Source organism: Tetrao urogallus (assembly GCF_951394365.1).
Source record: "Tetrao urogallus genome assembly, chromosome: 6".
Lineage (NCBI taxonomy): Eukaryota > Metazoa > Chordata > Aves > Galliformes > Phasianidae > Tetrao > Tetrao urogallus.
Window position 1 is genome coordinate 45,133,167 of NC_136819.1, and position 14,748 is coordinate 45,147,914.

Sequence of the window (14,748 nt, forward strand, 5' to 3'; positions counted from 1 at the left end):
TACCAGACAGTCACTGTCTTTTAATATACATAATCTAGGACGACGCCGATGCTGACTGTGGGTCCATGTGTTGGCTGTGAGCGGAAGGTAGTGTGAGGGCAATATGGTCAGTTTATGGACTCCCTGGAGAGGAGTGCAGGTACAAAGTCCTGAATCACTTTCACTGTGGTTTGTTGGTGGTGATGGTAGTTTTTTCCCCCATATTATTTTAAGATTAAAAATGAGAAAAGATTTGCTAAGTCTATCTATGTAAATTTTTCAATTCCAAACCTGTAATTCCATATTTTCCATTTAAAGAACAGTTTTTCCCTTTTATTTTAAGTAAACAAACAAATAAGTAGAAAATCGAGCCCGTTAACTAATTAATGGTGCCTTTTTGGCGTAACTAACTCTCACCAATTTTGTCAGTGCCTGAGGGCAATAAATAGGACTATCTGTCTCTTACTCTGGGGATAAGTAAACATTGAGTAATATCAGTGGTTTTCTCATAAACTTGTTGAAGACCATTCTGAAACTAGAAAATTGTTTGGGGGTTACTTAATATTGACATTAGCATGACACAGACTTCATTATCACAAGTCAAATAAAATCATATCCATGGAATAATCAGTAATTTCCTGAGGAAGCTATTGGAGATTATTTTGGCTGGGGAGAACCCCCATTTCCAGCTTTTCTTACTGATTCAGTTGGGCTTACAGGAATAAGCAAGGTCTTGCTGTAAGTGTTGGATACACTGACCAAAGCATTGGGGGAGTATGACTTTTTCCAGGCTGGTGTTTGAATGGTGTTAAGAAAAACTATATTGAAAAATAAGCTCTTCGTAAGGGAGCCCAGATGGTATTCTCTGATTGCTATGGAGAAGTCTCTTCTCCCAATAGGGAACATAACTCATCTGCCCCAATGAGAGCTGTACATGCCAGGCAAGGATGGGAACAGATAGACAGAGCAGCAGCCACTGTCAACTTTGAGCACAGTGTTGGGCTTTGCTGGTTGTGTGCAAGTAAAACTTTGAACAGGAAAATCAATTAAGTTCAAGTCGGTGCAATCAAAGTCTAGATGAAGAAAATCAAAATAAATCAACATCAGTTTGCCTCTGACCTGGAAAAGAGAAGTGCCTTTTAACAGTGTAGATGGATATTCACAACAGCAATCTGAGCTTTGAAACTTGTTTCTATTTACAGGCATACGAGAGTGGTTTGCATTGGGGAACTGAGAAGTGAGCATAGTTGACTAATGTAGCGCAGAAGTATGATTTGAAGTTTTTAGTAGGCCTTCCTGCTACTTTGTCAGTGAGATTACATTCAAGTTTTCAGTCTGTTATCAACTGATTTCATATGCAACAATGTAATTGTTAATTTTTTGCTTAGTAGTCTGTTTGGCACCTGTGCAGGTAGTAGCTGTGATTTGGCTTCGAACTTCTTTGATATCTTTGTGAAAATGACACTTTTACTCTGTCTCAGTTTCCGGATTTGTAAAATCATAGCAGTCTGAAATGTGGTGTCAGTACTTCCAAGTACCAGAGAAGGGTGAATTCTTATTCCAGTTTCAGCCAAGAAATTAGAGAATTAAGCTTTCAAAGTAGCTCGCTCGGAGCCATACTCCTGATCCTTTGGCTTTATTTTCTAAATTCTGGGGAAATAGGTTGCCTTATGTCTTGTCTGAGAATAGCGTTTGAGCCAAATGATATTTTTCATATAATAATATGGCTTTTTGGATTGCTCTGTTGTTTGCTCAGCCCAGAGCATGGGCTATGCAGTAGCACTGGTTGTCTACTTCCTTCATTCAGGCATTGCATTCTCAAATCACCTTTCAGGCAAGTAAGGCAAATATCCTTTTTCTACCACAGTAACTCATCACCCTGCCTGTCTGCACATACTATGTTAATGACTGTAAGCAGATAATGGCATATAGCTCTCCATATTCTCACCACACATCATGCACTAGAAATCAGACAGTTACAAGGAAAATAGTTTTTTCTCTCCACAGGCTTAAACAGCCTTTTTTATGAGACAGCAATTGGCCAGAAATGCCAATTTCTACCATCATCACTGTCAGCCACTAAGGACCTACTCCTTTTCTCCATATACTAAAAAACAAGCTACTTAAGACATACACAGACTTACTCTCCTCTTGAAGTCTGTGTCTGGTTTTGCCTTTCTCTGAGTGGCAGACTACCTTCCAATTTTTTATTTGATCACTGTTGCTCTTTGACATAAATCTTTCCCTGACATGTTTTACTTTGACTGTTCCTAATATAGCTGTGCCTAATGAGACAAATTCCAATAGCAGAAGTACTGATTGCTGTATTAACAATTTCATATCCATTGCCTTGGGGCAATAAATAGAAAAATTAGTATCCAGCATGCTACTATAGTGGAAGAACTCATGCCATACCTGAAAAATATTTAGTTTCTCCATTACAATGTACTTAAAGGATGCAAGAGCATAGCTTGAGAGAGGAAAATATATAGTCACAAACAGTGCATGTTCTACTATATTTCTCAAAAACAGGGCCTCAGGGAAGAAAAAGGCTTTGTATAAGCAACTGGGTTAGAACAGAGACAATTTATCATCCTAATAAGATCAGAGTTTATGTGTAAAGATAAGTAAATATTGACTAGGTAAATACAGCCTGATAAACAGATCAATCTGTTTTTCTGTTAGAAATACATAGGAATTAAGAAACTTAATGATGGTCAGTATTTTATAACCTCAGACTAAAATGCTCTGGTGTACCCTGAAGGAGTAGAAGGCCATTGAATATGTCAATAGATAATAAATAGATTGATAAATCCAAAAATGCAAATAAACACACATACAGAAAGGATGTCTGTTGTTCCTGGAGGATTCAGATTCCCCATACAACAAGAACTGTCATGGATGTTCATTTCATGGTCCTATAAACATATAAACATCAATCAATGTTGTCCACCAAACTCTGTTCAAAAGATTGATTTATTGTCAGCTTTTCTCTGCCATTAAATAGAAAATGCAACAGTCAAGGGGAACTTTGGTTACATATGAGCAGGCTTTTATAATCTAAATCTATCTTTTGCAGCATAGATCAGATATTAGAAGATGTTAGAGGACTTTTGAGCATACATTTGAGAATTCGTCTCCATGGCATACTGGAAATCCATGTACTCCCTAGTCTCATAGAAGAGTTTTTGTCATCTTAGAGCAAGTATGATCTCACTTCCTCTTTGAGTATAGTACTCTACAGTGAGTGTAACAGGGTAATGTACTTTTCTAAATTTGATTTTCTAATATAAGTCTTAGACTTTTGTGACCTCTGAAATTACTCTAGGGATAATAATCCCCTTGCATAACAGTGGCACTGAATGTCAGGGGTGCACATTTAAGGGAACAAATCTCTGACCATCTCCTAAAGAAACATTGCAAATACTTCCAAAAGAGATTCAAAGGGCAGCTCTGATAGATATCACATCCAAAGAATAAACAGCCATTTTGTCAAGGACATGGTAATGCTTGTGATTGGTCCAATTGGTCCAATGGTCCAGCATTGGTCCAATGCTAAGAGATTGGTCCAATTCATTACTTCCTCTCCCTCCTATGTGCTGTGCTCAAGTAATTTTGGTTACTCCAACTCTGCAGTGCTCAGCAGTGAGAGTATAGTGTGATGTTATAGTTTGTTGTGAACTACTAAACAAAGGATATCAGCATATTAAAATTTGATTGCAGAATCACAGTAGCTGAACAACAACCTCAACAACTTTTGCTATTTACCCTTCTGTTATCCTGCTTCCCAACAAATCTTTCATCAAATAGCTGGAACCTGTCATCTCTATTGGCAAACTGGCTTCATGGTGACCAATTCTCTGGCTACTGACCAGTCTTATGGGCACTGATCTTTCGTGGAGACATCTATCAGCCATCTAAAAATATCAACATCTATTCTGAGCTATTTATCTAGGCCTTCTCTGTGGTCAGTGGAAGGCAAGAGCACCCCTAGTGGGCAAATCTGCCTACAGATGGCTACGCTGGCTGGGATACAAAAAGTGGCTTTCTTACTTCAGACTATTGGTATGTACATAAACGAAACATATGCAGAATGCTTGTAGATGGCTGTTGTTGGGTGAGGTGCATCTCGCTCTTACCACTTTCGTAAAGTGATAAGATACTCTTCATAATCATCCTGCTCCTGCTGTGTATAAAGAAGAGAACAACTCGAGCTTGACATCTTGCTACTGGAATATTTTCCCCAGGTAGCCGGAGAAATCGGGGTCGCTGTGTCGGGTGTGGAGTGTGGCTGCTTCTTCAGTACTCGGCAGGTGGTGGAGGTTAACGAGCTTGCTGCGTGAGAGGGGAGGAGGGAAAAAGGAGGAGGTGGCTTCCTCCTGACGCCATTTCCGAGGGGCTGACATATATAAATGAGCCGGTTGCTGCAGTGCCCCGTCTAGGATCTTCAGCCAGGACACTGGCGCAGACACACACAGTGCCGGTCTCCCTCCAGCACCTCGCCGATCCCCCCAAACCAGGGCCAGACTAAAGCTCTGCCCTTCCCCGCACCCCGTCAGCACCATGAGCCCGAGACTTCTCGCCGTCCTGCTGCTGGCCGTGCCAGGTAAGTGGGGCTGAGCGAGCTCCGCGACCCCTCCCCCGCTCCGGGGCTCCGCAGCACTGCGGGCAGAGCCGCCCCCAGCCCGCCGCGCGCCCCGCGCACCTCGCTTCAGCCCGCCGCTTCAGCACCGCGGACAGCGGCTGCCGCAAGGTCACTGCCCGAGGGCCGCGCCGTGCCCTGCTAGTCCCCAGTGCCAGAGCCACCAGACCCCTTCCCTTCCCTTCCCTTCCCTTCCCTTCCCTTCCCTTCCCTTCCCTTCCCTTCCCTTCCCTTCCCTTCCCTTCCCTTCCCTTCCCTTCCCTTCCCTTCCCTTCCCTTCCCTTCCCTTCCCTTCCCTTCCCTTCCCTTCCCTTCCCTTCCCTTCCCTTCCCTTCCCTTCCCTTCCCTTCCCTTCCCTTCCCTTCCCTTCCCTTCCCTTCCCTTCCCCTCATCGGGGGGAAGCACAGTGTGCACACCTAGAGACCGCATCAACCAGAGCCAGATTCCCACCTCCTGCACTCCCATTTTTAGCAGGATAGGATTTCTGTGCTTGTCTCCCAGAGGCAGGGAATAACAAGCTCCTTCTTTTTGCTCTCTCCTCATTTTGCAGCTATCTCCCTTCCTGTGACAAATGAAATGAATAAAGGGGACACTAAGGTAAGAATAAACCTGTAGTGGAAGAGGGGAGCAAAGTTGAAGGATGTGATAATTAACCTCTACTTACCTGGCTTATCTTGGCTGCTCCTACTGAAACACCCTGTAGGAAGTGACAGCTGGGGGGATTTACATGAGAATTGCCCATATCAGGATCCATCCTCCCCAGCTGCCTCCCTACCAGGATTTACCCTTTGCAATTCTACTTCTGGGTACTTGAGCATGATGAGACTGGGCATGGAGCTTGGGTATGACCCTTTCAGGTCCTCCTACTTTCAGTTTTTCAAAGCTTCCGACAGGAGGTGACTCAGGGGAGAGTAGGGGGGAGATATGATTCAGGAATGGGACTGTGTGTGTTTGGAGGCGTGTATACATCTGTCTGCCTTTGTATGCATGTGGTGTGCTACTTCTCTATGTGCCTGAAAAATAGGCAACTGGATACTCTCAGAGTGCTAATCTGGCCTCAGCTACTACTCATTCTGTCAGGATGGATACAAGCTGTGTATGAATTGACTGACCTTTTCAGCCCTCCTCTGTAGGCTTTTGTGCCTACATCTATGAATCTCTCTGATGTACTTCACACATATGTGCACTCCCAACTGGCTTTTGGCAGCTGAATGCTTGGGTAGTTGTGTTTGCCTGTGTTGATCTGCAGCAGAATCCTCCCATCTCCTTCCTGATGTTACAATACCTGTATTTTTTTTCAGATTAGTTGATCACTTTACTGTCCAAATTAAGACTTCTACAGGAGTCAATGTACAGAAATCAAACACCAGCCCTTTCCCCTCTGCTTTCTGAACCTCTTTGTTTCCTGAAATCTTCTAGCTGCACAGGGATTTTCCCCAGGCAGCATTAGGAGAGAGCACACTTGTGTCACTCTCAGACACACATTCTAGAGTATGGTCTCTGGTCAGTGTTATTTACAGACTGAGTGCCATGAGAAACTCCTCCTCATCTCCTGTCAGATGCACCTGGGCCTGAGGAGCTGTTCAGCTAAGACCTTTAGCCTGCTTAGCCCTTCCTAGGGCTGAGCCATTGGGTGCCTGCTTCAGGCTGTACACTGAGAAATGAGGCTCAGGCAAACGCCCCTTAAAGTGGGCTGGGCCAGAGCAGGATTCTCATTGGACATTCCATGGGAAATTCTATTAATTCCACAATTTTCCTTGAGAGATCCATTCCATGATATGCTTGATCTGTAAAACATGGCAAGTCCCAGTAAGCTACATTTACGTTTTACAAAAACGAATGCAACTCCATGGAAATCTTCTCCCAAGGAAGAATTATCTCCCAAGTCTGTCCTCAGCTTGGGTACTGCACTGAAATGGGTTTGAACTGAGAGGAAACTTAGACAATACCTAGGCTTTCCTGGCACCAAGGGAGTTGCACATGACCACAGCAGTTACCGTATGCCTGATGTATGCTTACCCTTACATTCAGAAGGCAGTATTTCTCACCTGAAAGCATGTATTTCAGAAAGGGCCTGAGCATAGTTGAGTTCAAATGTGGTGAAGTCTTTCCTGGTAAGGCTGTGTTCCTGTGAAAATTTCTGTGCAGGGACAATGTGACAAAGTCTTAAGGATTAGTTACGTGCTTGCAGTTAGAGGACAACTATGGGAAAATTTCAGTCTGAATTTCTATACTGGATTAATTGATTCTTTTAAATTTTAAGAGAGCTTACAAGCAAGAGGGAGGACTGGTGGTTTTTTTTTTGTTGTTGTTGTTTTGTTTGGTTTGTTTTGTTTTTACTCAGTCTGATAGCGATTAGACAAGGCGAATTGCTTGAAACTGAAAGAGTGGAAGTGTAGGTTAGATGTTAGGTGGAAATTCCTTACTCAGAGGGTGGTGAGGTCCTGGTACAGGCTGCCCTCTGAGAGGTTATGGTGATTCATCCCTGGAACCATTTAAGACCAGGTTGCATAGGGCCCTGGGCAGCCTTCTTTGGTAGGGGGCAGCCAGCCCATGTCAGGAAGTGGGAGCTGGATGATCTTTAAGATCCCCGCCAGCCTAAACCATTCTATGACTTTGAAAAGGCTCTCCTTCATTTCCTGTAGGTTGTTCTATCATGACCTTTTGAAACCTTACTCTGCAAGATTTGATCTTATAAAAAATTCTGGAAAGTGTTGGGCTGACTGCTTTCCTCATTTCATTAAGTTACATTATTTCTCCACAGAGCTGCCATATTTCTGTGGTGGTTGTTACTTTTCTTTGTGCTCTGGCAATGTCCTGAAGTCATTTAGAAATATTCAGGAAGCTTGTTCGGGGTGTTTCATTAGACAGGTTCTCATTTGTAATGATGAGAAACTGCCTCCTTCAGGATCTGCATCAAATACTGGAGAGAAAAAAAAAAAAAAAAGGCTTCAAATTTTGGAAAATGTAGAAAGGAAGTATCAGAATCTGATATTTGTTTGGTTTTTTTCTTCTCTTTATTCTTTATGGTTGGTTGATCGAATTGTCACTAGGTCATTTAAAATCAATATTAATGGGCTGTTTGTGGTATCGGGGAATGATACCAGAGAAATTTCCCTTCTTTCTTTTCGTTACATCTTTCCTGCAACATTTTAAATTCAGCAATAAATCCCCTCAAAATGTGCCAATAGATAAAGAGTTCAAGATTTCCTGTCTGTATCCTGTGAAAGCAGAATTCTCTCCTTACACAGAGTGCAAATTTGCCCATTCCGGTTGGTCAATAAATATATCAATTGCTTGAATGAGTGACATTGCAGCTGACTGGGAATTGCTGGCTGGTGTTTAATTTCTACTGCAGCTACAGCGCTCTGCTCTCCTGAGAATGGCATCTTGAGAGGGAGGTGAAGGCCCTTAGGGCTGCCTGCAGAAATGACCAGCTGCCCCAGCCATGCAGCACTAAGTGGCTGCTTGTGTAAAGAGCTAGGGCTGAGTGGGGATGATGAAAATGATGCCTTCTCATTATACACAGAAGAAAAGGGTTCTGCATAGGGCAGGCCCACTGTCTGTCCAGTCTGGAAAGCTGCCTCAGGCAGTAGCAAATGTATGGGAACTTCCTTGCCTTTAGATGGCCTGACTTCATGTTCAGCTCTTCCAGTTTATAATGAGTTTATTTCATCCAGGAAGTCAAGAACTTCTGCAGAGTGGGTTGCTCTTCTCTAGACCATTAGAGCAGTATTTCTCAACTGCACTTGAGAGTACGATTTGACTTTCCTCACCCTCTATGCCTGGCTGCAGTCTAAGCAGAGTGTCCTCCTCAGGGTTTGAATAAGAGCTACGGACACGTGTTGTTCTCTGTGACCTCCCACTGAGTCCTTTTATCAGGTACAGGTTGAGGCACACTGACTTCAAAAACGATGAATTTGAGTTCAGTATGCATCTATTGAGTATCTCTTGAATCATTCCTTGTGTGCAGCCTGTGGGGTGGGCTGAAGTCATGAGATCCTCAGCTGTGTCAAAGTAGCTCTTTCCACTGGCATTTTTAGTTTTATTTCCACTGCTCAGTTTAGGGAGGTACCTTCTGTTCTTCTGTTAGGTAAAATGGGAACTGAACATTCCGTTCTGGATCCATCAGAAAGGCAAAAGGATCTGTGCCATCATCTGCTGCATTTCAGCCTAGATAACAGATTGATTTAAGAAAAAAAAAATAAATCGAAGAAGCAGTGCTTTTGTTTGTATTTTGTTTCTTTCTAGGTGATGAAGTGCATCGTGGAGGTCATCTCTGATACTTTATCAAAGCCAAACCCACTGCCGATCAGTGAGGAATGCCTAGAGACGCTCAGAGGAGGTACAGATGTTAATTTAATTCTGGGTATCAGCAAGAGGGGATCAGGCAGAGAGAGAAGCAGGGTCTTGCTCTCCATGGTCCCGTCTGACACATGCTCAGGCAACTGGCAACCCAACAATTTCACCTTCCCTGTAGTCATCCCACTGAGCCTCCTTCCTGCCAGGCACAGAGCCAAGAGATGCAGCAAATCAGGCCAGAGGACAGGAACGAGTAAATGAGCAGGGAGATGGAATTTGAGTACTTTTGTATTTCCTAAGGGTGGTGGAAAGTTGTCTTTGACCACATTCTGTACCAAGTCTCTCCTATTGCAGATGAACGAATCATTTCTATCCTTCGCCACCAAAATTTACTGAAGGAACTTCAGGAAATTGCGGCTCAAGGTACAGTTTTACTACAGTTGTTTGGGAAGATGGATTTCATCAGTTGTAGCTCCTTGCACAGTTCTTGTAGTTTTATTTTACATTAATTTAATATCATAAAAATGTGTCATAAGGAACACAGTTCCAGGATTTCCAGTGAACACTGCAAGTGTAGGGATACTATTCTTACAATAACTCTAATATGTATCTGATGACTGAAATAACCTGCAGCATAACTTAGTGGCCACATACAGTTTTCCTAGACAGTGTATGTATTATGGGAGAAAACTATTCACAGGTCCCCAGCACAGGACTGCAGGTTGCAGGCAAGGCACATTCAAAGCTGGTGAGGATCCCAGCCAGGTGGTCCAGGCTGCAGCTGCCTGCCTGCCTTCTCCTTCTGCATGGGTTACTCAGCTGGCAGTCCTGCCTTGCCAGGGCATCCTTGTGCCCTCGTGGCACAGCAGCCTGAGATGGCTGGGAGACACTGCCACCAGATTGCCTAGAGAGTAGGGAAGCCACAGAGGCAGCAGGGAGAAATGAGAGGGAAAATGCATGTCAAGAGATCTGTGCAGCTCCCAAAGCAATGATTCGGTCCTTGCCTAAATCTTATTGTGTGGGGACAGCAGGCAGTGGCCCAGTTAGGCTCCAGAGGTGCTCTGATGATCCAGAAGAAAGAAACCTGAGCCTCTTCTGTGCTCTGGGTTGCTGCCCAGGTTGTGCAGGCTGTGTTCTATTGCCATACACACTGTGCAACACAGTGGAGCTCTAGCTTTCTCTTTCCTTGACTGAAACCCATCACACCATTTTGTAATGACGTAACATGAGCTCTCACCAAGAGATCAGTGACTGAGAGTAGGAGCCCAAGGGAAAAACAAAGGCTCCTGCCTCGCTCTCCTCTGTGATGGCTTCAGCTGTTCCTAATCAGTCTGAAAAGCCCACACCCTACAGCCCTGCCCCTTGAAAGGCTGGAGATAACTGAGCCAGTACTGCTGTCTTTGGCCTTTGAGTTAAGTTGTAGAAACAGGCTATGAGCTGGGTTAGGCATGGCTTGCTGAGTATACAGATTCCATTGGGATGGGGCAGTGTGGGGAGCACTGCTTGCCAGGACAACTGTGCAGTGGTCCCAAGCTCTGTCCTTGAGCTCAAAACTCTCTTCAGATGCCTTCATGAAGCCAGCACTGATGGAGAAGGGTCCCATCACCAGGTGGGAGGGCACGCGGGGCTCCCAGTGCTCACCTCAGGTACGTGGGCAGCATTTGGAAGAAGGCAATTATTATCCTTCAGTACTCCAGTACTTAAGTATTTTGTTGGCCTCAATGTGCTGCAGCTCAGCATCTCCTATTCCCTAGTTTGCCATCAATATTGCTGTTTTCCTAGCAACGTTGCCTCTCTGTTTTCACAGAGACCTTTTTATTCCTACAGATAATGTTTTTGATGATGGCTTTGTTACCACAGTTGGTTCATGCATCCCCCATTTTACAGTTGCCCTTTGGCAGATTTGTCCATTGCAGAAAATACATGTAGAATTATAAAGAGCACAGCTATTTTGCTGTCTGTACCTTCTGAAAGTACAGAAGGTGCTGCTTTTTGCTACTTTTTGTTTCCCAACACAGGTGCCAATGAGAGAACTCAGCAGCAAAAGAAAAACAGTGGCTTTGAAGATGAACTTTCTGAAGTCCTTGAAAGTCAGAATGATGAGAACAAGCAAAGAGGTCAGTGTCAGCCTCCTGCCAGGGAGTCCAGGCAGGCAGGCTGTAAACAAGGATGTTCTTTCTGACAGCCTTGGTGTGTCCATCTGCTCCTCATCCTCTCCTTGGGTGTCACATGCACCAGCAACCCTGTGTTTGCTTTGGTCTGATATACCAGATAAAACAACATGGCACTTCTGAGCTGTAGTAACCAGTGATGTTCAGGTTACCAACATGATAGTGATTCCCTCCACCTTGCTGCCATACTTAGTGCTTAGGATGAGTCATGACTCTGTCCTGAAAGAGATGCAAGGGCAAGGTGGGTCTGTCTTACAGCCTTCTTTGAAAGACTGAAATTAATTAATTTAGGTTATGGTCCCTGCAATGAAATTTGAGTTCAGTCCACGCACACACAAAATACCATTATCCTGAACAGGCCACATTTAGCTCATTTGGAGGCATGCAGTGCTGCAGGAAGGCGGGTTAGTCCACTGCTATCATGCTGGGAGGAGGAGGTGCCCATGAGGAGTGTGATGGTTTTCCACCCAGACTCCCCTGTTTGTGAGATGAGCTCTCAAGAGAGGTGTTGTTTCTCACTCTTCTCTGCAGATGTGGCACAACAGCACCCTGAGGAGGAGCAGCCCACAGCATCCCTGGCTGAGCTGGCAGCACAGAAAACCCAGCAAAAGGAAGATGTGAGAGAAGAAGGAAAAAATAGCCTGGAGGTAGGGGAACCTAGGCTGCAGGATGCCAGCCGTGGTGAGAAGGATGACCAGGACGAAGCAGAGAGCAACGAGATCAAGGATGCAGAAGATGCGCAGGGAGAAGCAGCTTTGGACAGCCATGCTGACAAAGATCTGGGTGAGGATGAGCAACAGCAGCGAGGGGAAGGAGAGGAGCAGCGCAGAGGCCCCAGGAACAGCCTGGAGCTCGAGGAGGAGGGAGAGCAGCCATCCAGGCAGGGCCAGAGGCAGAGCAAGGAGGAGGCAGCAGAGGAGCGCGTGGAACAGGAGGACGATGGAGAAGATGCTCCTGGAGAGGAGGACCCTACTGAAGCAGAGAGATTACTCGATTTGGCTGAGGAGGATGGGGAGGCTGAGGAGATGCAGGAAGATGATGGTATGTATCTTGGATGACTGTGCTGATACCTATCCAGGGTGAGATGAGAGTGCTGAGACAAGCTGATAAGAAGCTTTAAACTCTAAAAGTTCAGGCAGGTGCTTACCAGGTTTTTTACAGAAATATCTCCAGTGACAGTCACCCAGGATCCCTAAACACCTGACCCATGGGCATATGCATGGCAGTAGCACAGACACTGCAGCTGCCTTGCTGTGTGCTGCTCACTTGTCCCGTGGGGACAATTCCTTGCCTTTCCGTGAACATCCTCTGTGATTTTGACTGTTATCTTCAGTCCGCATTACTGAGACAGTGACTTGAGAGTTGGATATCCCAGAATCCTGGGAAAATGGGGACTAAGTCACCTTACATAACCTCTGAAGTCTTGGTTCAAAGGTGGAGCCCAACCAGGTTAAAGCTCATGCTCACTGTTGTGTGTTATGCTCTTTCAGGTAATGATGATGCTCTGGGATTTGGCAAAGATGAGCAGAGCTCTGAGGAGGAGGAGGAGCAGCCACATGTACTGAGACGAGGAAGGCATCGCCTGGAGGATGAGGGAATGCAGGCAGAGGAGGACACCTTCCAGTCCAGGGATGCCAAAAGCGAGGAAATGGAGGATGAGTCCTCCAGGGAGTGGGAAGACTCCAAGAGATGGAACAAAATGGATGAGCTGGCCAAGCAGCTGACATCAAAGAAGCGCATGGAGGAAAATGATAGTGGAGAAGACCCAGACAGGTCCATGAAAATGGCATTCAGGTCCCACAAGTATGACTTCAGTAGCCCAGAGGAAGATGTGAGAAGGTCATGGAAGCATCACTCGAAGGAGGACAGCAGTGAAGGATTTCCGTTTGCTCCCATGCCTGAAGAAAAGAAAGATGAGGAAGGCAGTGCTAACAGGAGAACAGAGGTTGGTGTACATAGGCTTAACCGACTGGTTATTACTTGGGAATCCAAACTGTGCTAATGGAAAATAAGGATGATGCCTCAGTGTTATGCAGCCCATATTGGTTCTCTGTGACATTAAATGGATGTTTGGTGCTTTTTCCAGTTTTTCAGACCTCCAGGTCTGAAAAATTTTTGATATTTTGGATATTATTGAGGTTTCCTCTGGTCTATGCCTTTGTTTCTTTTCTAGATTTAGTAATTAGAGCAAAAATATTCCTTGTCCTAGAGAGCTTTAAAAATGTGACAAGAGCATTGTGCTGGCCAGTGCTGGACACTGTGACTAGTCTTGGTGTGGGTTTTGTGTCTCTAATCCCCTTCAAGTCACAGGATAGTCAATTCTGTCCCAAGCTCAGGTATGAGATGAGCAGTTTCATACCTCTTGGGGAGGCAAACCAGGGACAATATGGTGGGAGAGCAGGTGTTAGAATGGAAATGTCTGCAAAGGATGTAAGGCTGTCTGAATATGCCTCATTCCCTCATGTCTCATGTGATGTTATGCAACAACTCAGCATGTCCCCTGGCAGCTAGGAGCAACTGTTTCTGTTTCTTTGGTGTTGAAGCCCAGCTCCAGTTTATATCAGCCACAAAGTGCTGAACACAGGGGCTGGGATTGGGTTCTGCAGTGCTCTGGGACAAGCCATGCTCAGATGCCCGGGAATGAAGACAGTTTGCTGCATTTCTCTTGCCTCCAAGACACTGTTTTTGCTTTAGTAATGAAGAGCAGTGTTGCCCAAAAGTTGCCCACCAGCATTCAGGAGGGTGTCACGTTGGTTGAAAGTGAAGTTAAATGTGTTGGCTCTGAGCAAGGAGAGAGCACCTGCCCCTTCTGCCTCCTGCTTTTGGGGAAGGTCTCTTCCCCCTCATAAGGCTGCTCCCTCCTAGCCCAAAGCCCTTACAGCAGCTCTGGGAGCGCTTCATCCTTCTTTGTCAAAAGCAGTGTGAGTTGTATGGAGGAGGTCTACCCTGCTGCTCCTGGGAAATTGGGACTGAATGGCCCAAATACCTCCACGTGTGCTGGCAGGGCCTGAGGCAACACTGCCATATCTCCTCATTGCAGCAGACAGTGAAATAGGCAGGTGGCATGGCTCCAGCCACACTTCCCATCCCTATCGTTCCCTGTTGCCCCATTTCTGCTCTCGTTGCAGGACCAGGAGCTGGAGAGCCTTGCCGCCATCGAGGCTGAGCTGGAGCACGTGGCCCACAAGCTGCACGAGCTGAGGCGGGGCTGAGGGCTGGCCGCAGCCTCTCTCCGCCGTGGTCTCCATTCCTGAGAGTACGATGGTCTCCATGCCGAGTACGATGAGCAGAAGCACCGCGCCTTGGACGCCGGCCCCACGGGCGCCAGGCCTGCCTCCCTTGCAGTAGTGTTGTGCCCATCACCGCTTCTTGCCCCCACGCTCCTCTGTCCCCTACGGATGTCCACCTGCCCCATCGGGCTGCCGTAGCCAAGAAGTGTGACCTACACCTGTATTTTCTCTCTTTTTCTTTATTTTTATTTCCTCCTTCCCTTTCTGTTTTTTAAAAGACAGGAGAGCTCTCTAGGAAGCTCTCCTCCCACTGGTAGTTTCACTGGGTTAAATTGCAATAACTTGTTACCTTTTGATTAAAAGCTGAGAACTCTGACTGTAATATATTCTATATAAAAAATTTATCTAAGGAAAAATAAAACCA

The 14,748-nt window shown here is 45.5% G+C and overlaps 1 protein-coding gene across 1 annotated transcript; it reads left to right on the forward strand.

Annotated features, from left to right (window-relative positions):
* Positions 1–4,542: 4,542 nt before the first annotated feature.
* On the forward strand, positions 4,543–14,306 carry CHGA (chromogranin A; the record flags this gene model as incomplete). Its single annotated transcript, XM_079536679.1, has 8 exons — positions 4,543–4,585; positions 5,172–5,218; positions 8,873–8,966; positions 9,278–9,346; positions 10,942–11,040; positions 11,626–12,135; positions 12,585–13,039; positions 14,223–14,306. The coding sequence occupies 8 exons, from the start codon at positions 4,543–4,545 to the stop codon at positions 14,304–14,306; spliced, it is 1,401 nt and encodes a 466-aa protein (XP_079392805.1).
* Between the last annotated feature and the right edge of the window lie 442 nt (positions 14,307–14,748).